This window comes from Cynocephalus volans, chromosome 17 (assembly GCF_027409185.1).
Source record: "Cynocephalus volans isolate mCynVol1 chromosome 17, mCynVol1.pri, whole genome shotgun sequence".
NCBI lineage: Eukaryota > Metazoa > Chordata > Mammalia > Dermoptera > Cynocephalidae > Cynocephalus > Cynocephalus volans.
This window is the reverse complement of record NC_084476.1, coordinates 25,944,410-25,961,413: the sequence shown is the minus strand read 5'-3', so window position 1 is coordinate 25,961,413 and position 17,004 is coordinate 25,944,410. Positions and strand designations below refer to the sequence as shown.

At 34.8% G+C, this 17,004-nt stretch overlaps 1 protein-coding gene across 3 annotated transcripts in view; it reads left to right on the top strand.

Moving 5' to 3' along the window:
• MUSK (muscle associated receptor tyrosine kinase) overlaps positions 1–17,004 on the top strand; it is a 113,868-nt gene that overhangs the window by 34,638 nt on the left and 62,226 nt on the right. The window contains exon 6 of one of the 3 annotated variants that reach the window (XM_063082208.1): positions 16,482–16,511. The exons of the other annotated variants lie outside the window; for them this stretch is intronic. Within the exon in view, the coding sequence (XP_062938278.1) occupies positions 16,482–16,511 (30 nt within the window). The remainder of the gene's footprint in view (positions 1–16,481; positions 16,512–17,004) is intronic. 3 annotated transcript variants of the gene reach the window in all.

The window sequence follows — 17,004 nt, the reverse complement described above, 5'->3', positions numbered from 1 at the left end:
GGCCATGATTTCACTGGGATTAATTTCAAAATGTAACTGTTTTGATTCATGCCAAGATGATATGGAAAGCTATAGGATTCTGTGGCAATGTGGAGTTCAAATAATTTTACATTCAGTTATTTTCTTTGGATATTAAATATATTACTTGGAGATTTTAATTAGTATATTCATTTCCATGAATGGGAAACCATACAAGGCATAATTTTTTAAGAGAAGTTAATGTACTGATTAATAACATGGACTCTAGCCTCTTGAGAAAACTGCATGGGCTCTAGAATCTAGAGTAAACTTCTTGAGTTCAAATTCTGTCTCCGCCACTTGCCACCTGTGTAACTTCCAGTAGGATACTTAATTTCTTTGTGCCTCAGTTTCCTCACCTATAAAATGTAGTTAATAATACTATGTACCTCATACATTGTAGAAGGCTAATTTTTTTTTTTTTTTGCTTTTTAATTAAACTTTTTCACTGAAGTATAACATTCACACAAAAAAGTGCATAAATCATAAGTCTATCTCTCAATGAACTTTTTCATAGTTAACACACCTGTGTAATCACCATCCACATAAGGAATTATGTCATTGCCAGTGCCCCAGAACCCCCCTCCACCATTATGATACCAGCAAAGTTAACCATTAAGAAGGGTAAACTTAGATAATATATTTATAGCTCTTACAAGAGTGATTGGCACAGAGTAATCATTCAACATAATACTTATCAATGTTAATTCTAGGGCTAATGTAATTTTTATGCAACAGAGCAGTGATTTAAGCACTTGTGAAAAAAATACAGCTCTTTTTTCCATGCATCATAGAAGCAATAATGTTTATCTTAGTCCATTTGTGTTGCTATAACAGAAATACCTGAGACTGGGTAATTTATAAAGAATAGAGGTTTATTTGTCTTACGATTCTGGGACAACTGCATCTGGCATGGGCCTCAGGCTGCTTCCACTCATGGTGGAAAGTGGCAGGCAGCCGGCGGGTACAAGCAGATCACATGGTGAGAGGGAGCGAGCGAGCGAGAGAGAGAGAGAGAGAGAGAGAGAGAGAGAGAGAGAGAGAGAGAGAGAAGGTACCAGGGTCTTTTAAGCAAACAGCTCCTGCGGGAACTAATAGAGTGAGATCTCACTCGGGGCCCCCACCCCCAAGGGAGAGCATTAATCCATTCATCGCCCCCATGACTCAAACAGCTTCCAACACTGTCACATTGGGGATCAGATTTCCAAATGAGTTTTGGGGGGACAACACGTCCAAACTCTGTCAATGTTCAATGACAAAAACTGAAGTTTTGTCTAAAATAGAGTTTATTTTTATTAACTTTGGTTCTACTAGAAGAGTGATCGTAGACTTTAAATCTGGAATGGGACCTGAAAGTCTTATACTGTAGTTCAATCCCTTATTTTTCAGTTAAGGAAACCTGAAACCAAACAAATCAATACTTTGCCCAAAATAGCAAAGGAGCATGGACGTCTTCAATCCTAGGTGAGGATGTCTTCCATCAGCAATTTTTGATTCTTTCCTTTTCTTATATTTATGTTGTACAGGTCAGTACTCTGAAGAGTTCACATGCTTTAGCGCCAGATAGACCTGGGTGCTAATGCTGACTGTGTCACTTCCTAGTTATGCCACATTGCATAATTTACCTGAACTCTGCAAGTCTATTTCCTCAATTATGAAATGGGTGCAATATTACTTAGAGCAAGGAGTTCCTACAATGAAGTAATATAGCATATGCAAGTGTCCACATGATAGCTCTTTGATAAATATTGGCTATTGTTGCTATTGTCATCTGTCATTTACATTGTTATAAAGCTGGATGACTTCTACCCAGAGAATACTGTTAGGCATCTCAGATTTCATAAGGAGAATGTCAACATTACCAACTGCTCATCTGGTTTCCAAAGAACATAAATCTGCCCTCAATCAGCAATGCTTTGTACCTGCATTCTTAGTACTTGTTAGAGATTATAACTTTGGTTTGTCCCCATTGTGACAAGTGATGCAGGGAAGCTTATCTGAGAAGCTGTACGAAGTTGTGCCTTTGAGGGTAAACTAAAAGGAGGCTATTTGGAGTCAACCTGTCAAATAAAAATTGCACAAAAAACATGAACGTGTAGGCAATCTTAGGGTATATCCTGAGCTTATATCACATTTTATTCAGTACAGAAATAAACATTTGTAAGAAATCTTGTTGAGAATATTGATCTTTCTGTCATTCATTGCTCCCAAGTAAATCCCAAGTGAAAAATTGCTAATGTACTGCCTGGGGAAACAAACAAAAAGATCTCCCCTGAGCAACTGGCATCCTCTTCCTTCCTGCAGTGAGTATATGCTTTATTTTCTTTTACTTTATATTTTGCTCTACCTGGTATGTATTTCAGAATCCAATTTGAAGCTTAGTCATAGTATCTGTTGCACTAAACTGACCAGAAGTAGCCTTCTCACTGATACTAATATGCTGTTATTTCATTTAATTTATGGTTATGTCATTGTTTATACCCACTTCAAAAACCTCTGTGGAAAGAGATAGAAATAACTAAGGTGATGGATTAATGCAACTCTTCCACCAAGTGGTTCTCAAACACTGTACATCAGTAGGTACTTGTGTATTAAAAGGCATAGCTTCACGATGCATTCCCCAGAGATTCTGATCCTATAGGTCTGTGTCAGTGCTCTTTAACAGCACTCCAAAAGATCTGTAATGCAGATGCCCATGAAACACATTTTGAAAAACACTCACTTAAGAATTTCTACTTGCAATGTTTTTATTCCCAATGAATCTTAAAAATTTAAGGAGAAAGTTAGCTTATCCACAAGTGGTAGAACATGTATTTTAGGATGATAATTCCTAAGGATACACAGAAAAATAAGACAAGCTTTATTTCTTGGAAACTTTTTTCATTTAGGGAGGAAGATAAACATGCAAACAAGTAGTCACAATAATTAAAGTGCAATATATTTGCAATGACAGAAGTTTGGGTCAGATCCATACACGGGACAGAGGAGGTGGTGAGAGGCAGGGAAAGCTTTAGAGAGGTGAGGGCCAACAAGGCTTTGATTGATGGAGAGCAGCTCATGGTACAGATCATATCACAGTGAGGGACGAAAAGGAAAACAGGGAAAAATGCAGATTTATCATCCAAGCATAGCCTGATAACCAGGGAGAAGAAGGTTTAGAGTGTTTGGGACAGTATCTATTAGTGGTGCTATAAAAAACAGAATGAACTGTGATTTGATTCACAGGCTAACATTGAGATTACTCATACCTTCTACGGTATCGTCTCTTGAACATAATTTTTAAATGGGTAGATGGCTACCATCTCATCAGACAAGAACCTACAGTTTGGGGAGAATGGCCTTATTTGGCATCTAGAATCCCATTGGAAAGGCCACAGAAATGTTCCCAACCTGAGCTACTTCAAGCAACTAGGATACTCTGGTGTTCTTTAAGATTAAGGTTATGGCTCTTCTTTCTTTTTCCAGCTGAAAAATTAGCTAGTTTAGAAAAAAATTCTTGTTCTTAATACATTTCAGCTTATTTGACTGCTGTCAGAGTGCACATATCTTCCTGAGTTTAGGTCAAAAATATCATTTAAAAGTAAATTAAGATTTTAATACGTGTACCATGGTTATATGAGATATTAGCAGTGGGGAAGATGGGTGAACACACATGGAAATGTTCTATATTATCTTTGCACCTCTTTTCTAATCTAAAATTATTTCAAAATAAAAATGTTTTGGAAAGGTAAACTAAGAAAGACTTCTGTCCTGGTAATTAAGCAGTTTAACATCTCCTCCCATTAAAAACAGAGAACAATTTTTTTTGTTTAAAGAATGAAAAGTGAATCAAAATTGAAGTCCAACTTTTTAATTAGCCAATAGTTAAATTCCTGATATATTTTCAGAACCAGTTTAACAAAAATATTCTCAATAGTTGCTCTATCTACCTCTAGGACTGAAATAAAAACAAGTGAGTTTCATGTAGCTCTTGTCTGATTTCCTTGGTAAACATTTCTTGCTCATAGTCATTATTTACCATCCATATTTACAAACTAGAAAAATGTTATTATCTCAAAGGCCACAGAAATGTTCCCAATGCAAGCTGCTTTAGAGAATCGCGATATCACAGTGGCAGGCAGGCCTTACTTTGAGGACTGAGAGAAAAGTCAGTGTTTTGGAGGATGATGTGTATGTTTTCTAAACAAGCTTGGGTTCTGATTCCTTCAGAGAAGAAGCCACAGTGGATAAATCCCCTCATGCATTGCTCTGCTTCAAAGGGGACAAAAATGTAAACAGTGACAGCACACCAGGATCGGGTTTCTTTGCCGTAGCTACCAAGAGTCAGGAAAGAGAAACAGGTATTTATTTAGGCTTGCCATTATTATTGCCAGATTTTCTTTTAATTATTGGAAAACAAAAGAAGAATCTGTTCAGAAGCTAAGTACCACAGAGGCTCCATATGATTAATTTTCAACCACCCCTGGACCAATTTTTTTAAAAAGTAAAAAATAAAAACAATTGAAATAAACTTATTTTTGTTCTTTGAAGTGCTTCTCTTCTAAAAGGCATCTCCAACTCAATAATTCTTAAAATACTATGCTAGATGAAACAAATAGTCTACTTAAGAAGAGAATTAAATAATCTGTGTAGGTTAGCATCTATGTTTTAATAACATGCTTTTAACACTTAGAAAAAGGGTCCTCAACATGATCAATATCCAGAAAGCAGTCAGCTAAGTCAGGCTGAGATTTAAAAATAAAATAAAACCTTCTCCCTTTGAAGTCAGTTGAAGGAATCGCTTTCACGAGTCAGAAGATATCCTAGAGATCAAAATAGCTTGGGGGGTAAAAAAAAAAGGCTAGAAGACCTGGCTTCAGAATTTGCCTCCAGCACTTTATGGTTTTGAGTTAGGTGCTATATTAACTATATTAACTACTTTATACAAATCATGTCATCCTAATCTTTAAAGCTATCACCAAATGAATTCTCACAAAGAAATGAAAAGCTCAAAAAAATTATATTTGAAAATAAATTTAGAGGCAAGGACAATTCAAACTGAGCATTTATAAGTTTCTATTTTTAGAAGTTGCTTTGTAGCATTTATAAACTTTCTACTTTAGTTTTCTATTTTAATAAATTTACACTATGCCAGAAAACTAAATTTCATTTAGAATTATAGGGAAGAATAGAAGCAACATTTATTTTTCCTATTTATTTATGTTTGAAAAAAAGTGTGACCTTCCCTTTTGAATGTTGACCTTGTCATCTAAAATAGGTGATTTGCCCTTCACAGTGGAAAATCACAATAAACTCTCAATAGAATTCTAATTGGCAAAATTTAGCATTATGATAGTGGCTTTTCTTATAATGTCTCCTCTTAATTCTTAATGTCTAATTGGGCTTTATATATTTTGAAATTATATTGTTAAGTGCATGCATGTTAACTATTTTTGTAGCTCCTCTTTTGTGGATTATGTATTTAACCTTGGGGCAATGTTCATCTTCATCCCTATTAACGTCTTTTTCATAAACTCTATTTGCTTAATATTAATATTGCTACCACAGTTTTCTTTTGTTTGGTATTTTTCCGTATTAGTCAGTGTCTGTTACTTATAACAAAATATCTGGAACTGAGTGATTTATAAGAAAATGAAATTGTTTACATTTTTGGTGTCTGGGAAGTCCAAACTCCATGAAACACATTTGATGATGGCCATGGTGGTAACAGTGACACAGGGGGCTCACATGGCAGAATGTGGAGCAGAGAGAGAGAGATATTCATGTGCTCTCCTTTTAAAGCCCTCAGAACCACATCCCTGACCACCATTATTAATCCATTCACTATGGCATGGTCCTACAATCTAATCATTTCTTCAAGGCCTCGCCATTCAATTACTATAATATTATTTGCCACCCTTTTAACACTTTCACAGTGGGAACCAAGCCTCCAACACATTAAACATTGTGGGAGACACAATTTGATCCATAATATATACCCTTTGATATTTTTCTATTCCCTTCTTTCCAACCTTTCTGCTATTTGGTAAGTAGAATATAGCAATTTTTTTAAAAAATTCAGTCAAAAAGACTTTTTTAGTAAATAAGTTGAGGTCTTTATATTTATTCTGAAAACTTATTTTTATTATTCCTTACATTTATTTCTATTGTGTATTCTGTTTATTATGCTGTTTCTTTTCTTTCTTTTTTTAAAAAAAATTTCTTCTCTGCTTCTCGATGGATTGATAGTTATCTTTTAAATTCTCCACTTTACCCCAACCCCACAAACACTTTGCTGATTTTGAAATTGCAGATCACAATGTTGTATTTTGGAAATTATTTTTATATTTTTAATATGCATATAAGATGCTATAATGTTAAGAAGGTTTAAAATCATGTAGTATGTTGTACAGTCTTCTCAACCAAGGCAAGAATCTTATCATTCTTTTTTTTATTTTCATTTTTTATTCTTTTTTTATTGAAACATAGTTGATTATACATTTTTGTGGGGTACAGAGTGACTATCAATATCTATGTACAATGTGTAATGATCAAATCAAGATAATTAGCATGTTCATCATTACAAAACAATCATTCTTTGTGTCCATTAACGAATTTCTTGCTAACCCTCTCTCCCTCCCACTTTCCCACCTCTAGTAACCACAGTTCTCTTCTCTCCTTCTGAAAGTTCAATGTATTATCATGGCTTTTCTTTCTTTCTTTTTTAGCTCACACTTTAAAGTGAGGACTTGCAGTATTTCTCTTTCTGTGACTGGCTTACTTCACTCAACATAATTTTCTCCAGACTCATCCATGTTGCTGCAAATGGCAGAATTTCATTCTTTTTTATGGCTGAATAGATTCTATTGTGTGTATATACCACATTTTCCTTATCCAGTCGTCCATCAATGGGCAGTTTTGTTGGTTTCATAACTTGACTACTGTAAATAGAGCTGTGATAAACATAGGAATGCAGGCATCCCTTCAGCATGATGATTTCCATTGCTTTGGGTATATACCCATTAGTGGCATTGCTGGATCATATGGTAGTTCTATCTGTAGTTATTTGAGGAACTTCCAAACTGTTTTCCATAATGGCTGCATTAATTTACAGTCCCACCAACAGTGTATAAGGGTTCCCCTTTCTCTGCATCCTCATCAGCATTTGTTATTCTCTGTCTTTTTGATAATAGCCAGTGTAACTGGGGTGAGATGATATCTCAATGTGGTTTTGATTTGCATTTCCCTGATGATCAGTGATGCTGAGCATATAACTGTAACTCTTGGCCATTTGTATGTCCCCTTTTGAGAAATGTCTATTCAGCTCCTTTTCTCATTGTTTAATTTGATTTTTTTTATCTTGTTAAGCAATGTCCCATCTACATCATCTCCTCTTATCTCCTGCCATCTTCTTTGGTATTATCCAAAATTTTATTTATCTTAAAAAATGGAATTGTTTTATAGTCCATTCTACCAACATAAGCCAACAATTTCTGTGTTCACCATTCCTTTTTCATGTCACTTTTTGATTTTGTTTCCAATTTCTTATTTCTGAAATATATTCTTTATTAGTTCTTTCAGTGAAGATCCGTGGATAGTAGGCTCTCTTTCTTTTTTTTATTTGTTGACCTAAAAAAGAAGCTGAGGCCCAACACCTATAGCAGGGATTTATTGAGCCAATATGGCGATTGCAACCAGGGAGACACATAGATCAGCTCGCCCTGAAAATTTTGCTCCAGAGAGCACCAGCTGAGGTTAACATTTTATAATCACAAGAAAGGAGTAGGGTCAAAGGAGACTCAGAGAGAGAGACAGAGAGAGAGCACCCCACCTAATTTTTTCATCAGGTTTTCTATTGGTTGTACATGACATATAGATTTGGGATTTTTACTAGGTTACATCCTACATGCAGGGATCTAGGGTAAGGGTAATAAGTATTTTAGGTTATTTTATGGCTTTCTGGCACCGTTATGGCTGCTTCCAAGTAAAATGGTCTTATGATAACGTTTCCAAGACAGGTGGATGTGATTACTGACTTATTCCAGATCTCCCAAGGCACTTTAATTCAGCTGACCTGGTCAGAGCAGAATCTTTTGGTTATCATATTTTTGAAAAGGTCATTATTTTAACCTGATCATTCAGATGAATATTGAAATCTAAGTTGACAGATATTTTGTCTCAGCATTATCCTGTGTCTTCTCGCACCTGCTGATGAGAAGTATTCTTGTCATTCTAACTATAATTTTTTGGTAGGTAATCTATCTCATCTTTCCGGTAACTGTTACATTTTTCTCTTTACCATTAACAATTAGTACTTTTACTATAATTTGTCATAGTGTCTGTATTATCTATTGTTGTATAGCAAATTACACAAAAACTTAATGACTTAAAACACCATGAGTAGTTATCACTTCAGAGCTTCTGGGAGTCAGGAATTCCAGAGTGGCTTTGCTGGCCTCTCTGGATTGTGTCTACAGTCAAGGTGTTGGCCACTTCTGTAGTCACCTGAAAGCTTGACTGAGGTGGAGGATCCAGTTCAAATGTGGCTTACTCACGAGTTGGTGCAAGTTGATGTGGGCTGGTAAAAAGCCTCCATTCTTCCCCATGGGGTCCCTTCCAAGGCTACTTGAATGTCCTCACAACATGGTATCTTACTTGCCCTAGAGTGGATGATCTAATAGAGAACAAAGAGGATTTAGTAATGTTTTTTATGGCCTAGCCTCAGAAGGCCACACACAGTCATTTCTGCCACTTTCTATTAGAAGTGAGTCATTAAGTCCTGCCCACCTCCAGGGAGAGGAATTATACTCTACTTTTCCAAGGGAGGATTTGTACACACATTTTAAAACCACAACAATGTCAAGTTATTTTTATTAATCTTCCTATGCACTCATTGCCACGGTGGTTTATAGTCCCACTGCCCCTTGGAAACACCAGGCAGTGTTCCACTTCTGCAATACACAATCCCCAGGCCCCAAGCAAGAAATTTGGATTCAGTAACCTTGGTTGTGTTGCATTTAATTGTTTGTTTGTTTTTTAAGCTTCACAAGTGATTCTGATGAATTTCTAATTTTAAAAAGCCACCATTTCAATGCATCTGGGGATTCAAGTATTTCTTCCAGTATGGAAAATCTCAACCATTATCATTTCAAATATTGCCTCTCTGCTCTTCCCTCTTTTCTTTCTTTCGTACTACTGGAAAAATATGTTAGAGCTTCTAACTCTTTTCTCCCTATCTCTTAGTTAATCTTTCATGTTTTTCTCTTTTCTCTTTGGACCGAAGGCTGTATGATTTCATAAGTACCATCTTCTGATTCACAAATTCCTTGTTTGATCTTGTCCAAGTTTGAGCTTATCATATCTGTGTCTGTTCACGTTCAGTTATTGCATTTTTGATTTCTAGCATTTCTACTGTTTTTTCACGATTACTTATTTGTGTTTCAAGTTCGTGTGTTTGTTTCATAATTGCTTGTTCTTTTTAAAATAGATACAATTATTTCATTTTTTGACACTCTTGTGCTTTCTTTTTGCACTGCTTTATTTTCTTCCAAAGTAAATTAATCTCCCAATTACTGAATTCATTGACTTTCTTAGTATTCATTTTCCTGATGTGCTTTGAAATTATGATATGCCACTGCAAATCTTATTATCCTCTCTCTGAAATAATATTCTCCTTTTCCAGTAATTTTTAAGGTTGCCTTTAGGAAAACTTCCAGTCCCTTCATTCCAAATAAGGTGTTACAAAGTAGAAGTTTAGGGCCCCCATTCAGTAATGTTTTGAGTTCAACCCAGATCGAGTCACTAAGACAGCTGAAAGCATAACTATGTTCTGGCTACAATACCATGACTGCTTTTTTATTTTTGCCCCTTTCGCAGAGAAGGAAGTTTTACCCTTGCCCATTGGTTTCAAGCAGTGAGCCTTCAATCTCCCATCTCAGGTGATACATTGCTAGAGAAATCAAACCTCAGGCCCCATTCTCCCTGTTTAGAGAACCAGAGTTCAGCAGCCCCTGCTTTTTTTTTTTTTTTTTTGGTAAATAATTTGTTTATTATTATGAATAACATTTTATTTTTCTTATTTATTTTTTATTATGCATACATGTGGGGTACAACATTGACTTTCAATAATTGTGTAGAATGTGTGGTGGTTAGATCAGTATAGTTAGTTTATTCATCATTAAAATATGCAATCATTCTTTGTGTCCTTTGACCAGTTCCTCATTAGTCCCCCTCTCTCTTCCCCACCCTTCTCCCTCCCCTCTCCTCCTCCTCTCCCCTCCCCCTTTCCACTTCTAGTTTTCTTCAACATATTACTGTGATTGTTGTTTCTTACTTTCTCTCTGTCTCTCTTTATTGTTCATTTGTTTATTTATGGATTCAGCTCCCAGTCATGGGTGAGAACATGTGGTATTTCTCTTTCTGTACCTGGGTTGTTTCACTGAGAATAATTTTCTCCAGGCTCATCCATGTTGTTGCAAATGTAGAATTTCATTCTTTTTTATGGTTGAGTAGTATTCCATTATGTATATATACCACAATTTCCTTATCCAGTCATCCATTAATGGACATTTAGGTGGGTTCCATCACCTAGCTGTTGTAAATAGAGCTGCAATAAATGTGAGAGTGCACGTATCCCTTTGACTTGATGTTTTCCAATCCTCTGGATATATCTCCAGGAGTGGGATTGCTGGACCATATGGAAGTTTTGTCTGTAGTTGTTTAAGGAACCTCCATACTGTTCTCCATAATGGCTGTACTAATTTACAGTCCCACCAACAAAGCAGGAGGTTTCCTCTCTCTCCAAATCCTCGCCAGCATTTGTTATTCTCTGTTTTTTTAATAATAACCAGTCTGATACGGATGAGGTGATAATCTCAAAGTGGTTTTGATTTGCATTTCGCTGATGATTAGTGATGTTGAGCATTTTTTCATGTACCTGTTGCCCATTTGTATGTCTTCCTTTGAGAAATGTCTATTATTCAGCTCCTTTGCCCATGTTTTAACTGAATTATTTGGATTTTTGCTGTAAAGTTGTCTGAGTTCTTTGTATGTTCTAGATATTAATCTCTTCTCAGATGCATACTTTGCAAATATTTTTCCCATTCTGTAGGATATCTCTTCACTATATTGATTTTTTCCTTTGCTGTGCAGAAGCTTTTTAGTTTGATATAATCCCATTTGTTTATTTTTTCTTTTGTTGCCTGTGCTTTTAAGGTGTTATTCATAAAGTCATTGCCCAGTCCTAAATTTTGTAGTGTTTCCCCTATTTTTTCTTCTAGGACTTTTGAAGTTTCAGGCCTTATATTTAGGTCTCTAATCTATTTTGAGTTGGTTTTGATATACGGTGAAAGGGATGGATCAAGTTTCATTCTTCTACAAATGGATATCCAGTTTTCCCAGCACCATTTATTGAAGAGGCAGTCTTTTCCCCAATGTATGTTCTTGGTGCCTTTGTTAAAGTTCAGTGGGCCTTAAATATGTGGGTTGATTTCTGAGTTCTCTATTCTGTACCACTGGTTCACATGTCTGTTTTTATGCCAGTACCATGCTGTTTTTGTTACTACAGATTTGTAATACGGTTTGAAGTCAGGTAAGGTAATGCCTCCAGCTCTTCATTTTTTGGTCAGGATTGCTTTGGCTATTCAGGGTCTTTTGTTGTTCCATATGAATGTTAGGATTGCTTTTTCTATTTCTGTGAAGAATGTCATTGGTATTTTAATGGGAATCGCATTGAATCTATGAATGGCTTTGGGTAGTATGGACATTTTTACTACATTGATTCTTCCAATCCATGAACAAGGAATGTCTTTCCATCTCTTAGTGTCTTCTTTAATTTCTTTCAGAAGTGATCTGTAGTTCTCATTGTAGAGGTCTTTCACCTCTTTGATTAGATTTATTCCTTTATTTTTTTTTGAGACTATTGTAAATGGGCTTGCTTTCTTGATCTCTTTTTCTTCTAGTTTGTTGCTGGAGTATAAAAGCACTACTGATTTTTGTATGTTGATTTTGTATACACAATCATTTTGTTTTTGAACATGTCTTTGTCTTTTTAGGTAACAAAAAGTTATATCTTCTCTATTACTGCTATGTACTTTTTCCGGCTAGATGACTTTGAATAGTAAACTCATAGCACCATCTTGATTAGTAGTCTTCATGCTATAATTATTATATATTATTATATAAATTCGATCTAGTGGAATATATAAAGAGTAAACATGTATATTATTATTTGAAAAAAGTCAAAAGTATTTATATTTAAAGGTAATATTTATATCCATCTAGAAAACACAATAGTATCAACGCCAATGCTGCTTTAACTAATATGATAATTGAGTACTAATACAAATTAAACACACACCCTTGTCCACACATATTAATAGCTTTCCTATATAGCAGATATCCTCTATTAGAAACTAATTGCACAGCAGGACTTATAACCAGGCAGCTACATCCAGAGCCTGTTCTCTTCACCTTTATGCTATATGCCACTACATGATTTATTACTTACGTTGACTTGGTCCTAATCGTTGAGATAAGAAATGGACTAGTATACTTGGGAGCTCTCTGGAATGCCCACGTTCAAAGGAGCCCCCTCAAACATTTCTCAAATTTTTTTCCTTCATAACTTCAGTATTTGATTATTGCTTAAACCTTTCCAAAACACCTCTCCATCACTCTCCAAAGATGGAGCTAGCCAGATCATATTTGGCTTCACTTCCAGGTTCAGTTTACTTATTTGCATGTTTTTTCTCATGATAACTCCATTACAGGAAGGAGGAGGTCGCAATGCCAACCAACAAAGACCAAAGAATGTGCAATTACAGCCTCCTCTGAGACATCAACTCTACCTAGCCAAATTCCTATTATATTCTTGGCTCCGCCCTACTCTTGTGGTCAAAAGAATGCAAACCTTTCCACTGTTCTGCCTGTTTTCTCCCCTGGTTTTGTCTCTTTCTCTCCACAAGGTCTACATGTCCTGTATGATTTTACTAAATGTATTTCTTTTCTTTTTATCCGGGAATTTTGATGGCTTTTTCTTCTCCTATATAACAATAGATTTCCCCTCCAAATTCCTTCTCCAATCAATAATATAGTAAATTGAGTATAAAAATTTATTTTATTTTTCTTAGAATCAAATCTCACACATGCATGTGCATGAAAACATTCACATCCAAAACTGGGGAAATATATCTCAATAAGAGTAAGAACAAAAATGTTGTTTAATATTCATTATTTTCAATAAAAATCAATGAGTTAACTGTATTATACGACTGCAAATAAAAACTTATGCAGGTTTATATTCACAGAAGTAGAGCATTTAGAAAGAGTCTTGCTGTTCTTTGAATGTGTTAGATTCTAGGTATGTGTTTTAGTTCTGAGTATTACAATATAAAAGGAACTGATAAGTTGAAAAGTGAGCAATCAGAATGGTGAACTGTTGCTGTCAAGCTTGGAAACATGAAAGTATTTGATGGATTTTTTAAAGATTATTGTCCACTGGATAAAATTAGGAAATAGATCTTGTGGGTGACAATTATAAAAAGACTGGTTTGGGTTTGGTTTGGTTTGGAAAATAGTCTTTTTTTTTTTTTCTTTTAAAATGGAATTGATCAAAATAGATTGCTATGATGGTATGAGTAAATAAAAGTATTCAATAAAATGTTAGATTAGTATTTAACTTGGATGTTGGAGTGAATAGATTGTATCTCAGACTATTCCAATAAAAGCAGTCATTGATTCTCTATCCTAAAGGTCCTACTGGGTAGTCCTAGGAAAGCAGAAGAAAATGTATCACTAATCCAACTGGCAAAGAACTTTTTTTTAATGAAGATTTTCTTTTTTCTACAACAGACTGCTGGACTATAGGGGAAAAAACAACAAAAGTCCAATACTAACCCCATTATGAGTCTAACCCTAACTCCCCTAAAGAAGATTACAAATCAGATTGAAAGACCAGACCAATGCATTACATATTAAGTAGTTAAATGAGAATTTAGCAATTAAATGGGAATAAAGGCCATAAAGCAGAATATTTAAAATTTGATAAGTGGTAAAACAACAATAAGTTCAGAAGTCAAGAGGGATCATAGTAAACTAGGCCAGTGGGATACATGAAAACACTAGGACTACAGTTTGACCGTGAAATGACTAACAAATTTATACACTGAATGAATATACACAAGCTTAAGTAAAGTTTACAGGTTATTCTTGAATAATTTTCCCTAATTTAAATTAACTTCAATTGTGTGTGCATGTGTGTGGATGTGTATACATATGTATGCATATCAATGCATAAGCAAATTTAAATATGTATATATAAAGATGTATATTTGCATTTATGCATACAAAGAAATTTTGATTGTCTATGCATGAAAGTGTAATTTAAGCTTTCTCCTAGGAAAAAAACAAATCATAGACATTATTTCATCCCTTAAGTTGGTTCTGTTTATCTGCAGTGGAGGAAATATGTGTATTCTTTCAAACCTTTGCACTGATTTCAATCCCAAACAAATCAAGCAATATCAACAATAGTAACAACAAAGTGAAAAATATCAAAGGAAAATCAGCAGTGTTTAAAACTGGGCCTATGCTCAAAGTATTGTTCAAATACCATCCGGTGAAAGATCAGTGGGGCAAAATTGAGTGGAGACTCAGAATCGACCTGCAGTTGGTCTAGAACCTTAAAAAAGAGTAGCATAAGAGAAGAAAATGACAAATGAATAATATTCTCAAAATTTACTGATGCTCTTCAACTTTAGCAAAAAAATTTTTATCTGTTTTGTAGATACAACAGCCATGATATAAAGATACTTAATATTCCCATAGAAATCCCATGGCCATCCCAACCACTCATAAATACTTTTAAAAAAAATTTTTTTTTCCAACCTCAGAAACAAATAGGTTATTCTGAGGAACCAGAAAGACATGCCCAGCCCAAAGGCTTTCAAACACAATTTTTCAGGCCTATTATGGCCTAACTATGGACCTTCATTTATTTCTTCTGGTTAAGGTCTGTAATGCAAACAGGGAATCTGCAGTTTCCAAGTGTCCAAATGACCAGTTTTAAGTATGGAAGAAATTGATATTTATATAATGCCTATGATTTACTGTTCAAAATGTTTTTAGAAAACAGTTTCTTTATTTACAGGTACATTTGACAGACAATCTCTAAATCTCCTTTTAATCACATATATTAAATCTAGAAGTTTTAAGTAGTCTTTGACCTTGATACTTAAGCAAAATAAAACAAGAATGTGCTACTGACTTAGTTGGTGGAGGTAGGGAAAGATCGGACAGAATAAAATCTAAAAGGGAAATGATGAATTCATTTAAATTTTGGGGGACTGGGTGTTAAGTATAAAAATGAGACCTTCTCGCTCTGATGCTAGGTGAGAAAAGAAAACTCAATATCTGAAAACAAGGTTGAATTCTTGACTCTGCACCTGTGGCAAATCTCTGAGTCTCATATTCTTTGTCTGTAAAATGTCTGGATAATATCTGGTTTAGTCACAAAGATATGGTGAGAGCTAAATGAGATAATACACAATGTGTGTGAAAATATCCATAATCTGTGAAGAACTATGCGCATGTATTCTTATCATTAAAAATTGTTAACAATAGGATCACTACTTTTTACTTATAAATAAATATTACAGTTGGCTTATCACTAACTCTGAGAAAGGCCCTAACAGAGATGAACAGATAAACCTTCAGGAAAGAAAAATGGAGCTCCGAGCGGGGTCTACATCTGCTATGGTAACTTTAAACATTTTGGGACAATTAATTTGGGTTTTGTTATCTCTCTTCCAGGATTTTTAAAAATTCACGAATTCTCAATTTTTTCTACCCTTTTTAGACAGTTTTACATTGTCCTGTGTAGCTTGCTTCACTGGTAGTTTCCAGAAGATAATGATTTGCTCCTCTCTGCTCTCTGAGCCACCTCTGGGTGTTGATACAGTTACGGATCTCTGTTGGTAGTAGGCTCTGTTCTGCAGAAACCCCCTAATCCTCTGTTTACCACAACATGAATCTATTGCCATAGAAATGATAGCTGAGATCCCAGATTCAACATCACTGACTTCACAGCAGGGCCTTGTAAGAGGAGAAGCCAAGCTATGAGAGGGAACACAATTTATGAGAATAGTAGGCACTCTGTGGCCTTGAAAGAAAGGGTGATTGTCAACATTAAAATAAAAATGCATGAATGAGCAATGTTGTTGAATAATCTGCAGTTTATTTTCTGTATAATATTGCCTGACTAAAAGCAATAATTTGAAATCTTACGTCATTTAATAGTTTGCTTGCAAAAGGTCAGCAATTTCCCCCATTGCATTTGTTTCTTATTATAATAAGAAACAAGCATATTCTAATTAATTTTGTTGCATAATTGATGTTTCTGTGGTCATTGATTTCCCTTTTCATGATGTATTGTTTTGTTTGTGTGTTTATTGTGTGTGTTTGTTTTGTCTTGTTTTTATTAATAGAAGAAAGTGAACCTGAGCAAGATACTAAAGGTATTTTTTTCTTTCTGCACTGCTTCTTTTTAAATGTGTGGCTCTTTTTATTGTTTATTTATGCTGAGCTTATAGACAACTCTAAGTGCCATTATTTTGTTAAGAAATAACAATGTATGGGAAATATTGTCACAACATTTAACAGAATGTTAGATGAACTGCTTTATTATGTAATATGCTTATTGACCATTTACATTTCTTAAGAAAAGACTGAGTCAACAGAAATGTTTAAATTTGATGTTCCAAACTCTGGAAACACAAACAAAATGAAATGAAATAAATGACCAGGAGAATTTAAATCCCACACAGGTTGAAATAGAAAGTTACCTTTTGACTAAAAATCGTCTTTTTTGGGTGAGAGGTTTACAATTTCTAGAGAAATGTTAAAATGTCAAGGTGACAACTTAGGTTTTTGTTGTTGTTATTTCAACAGGATGAGTAGAATCATGCAATCACTCCAAATAAAAAAACAAAATTACTTCATTTTAATTGC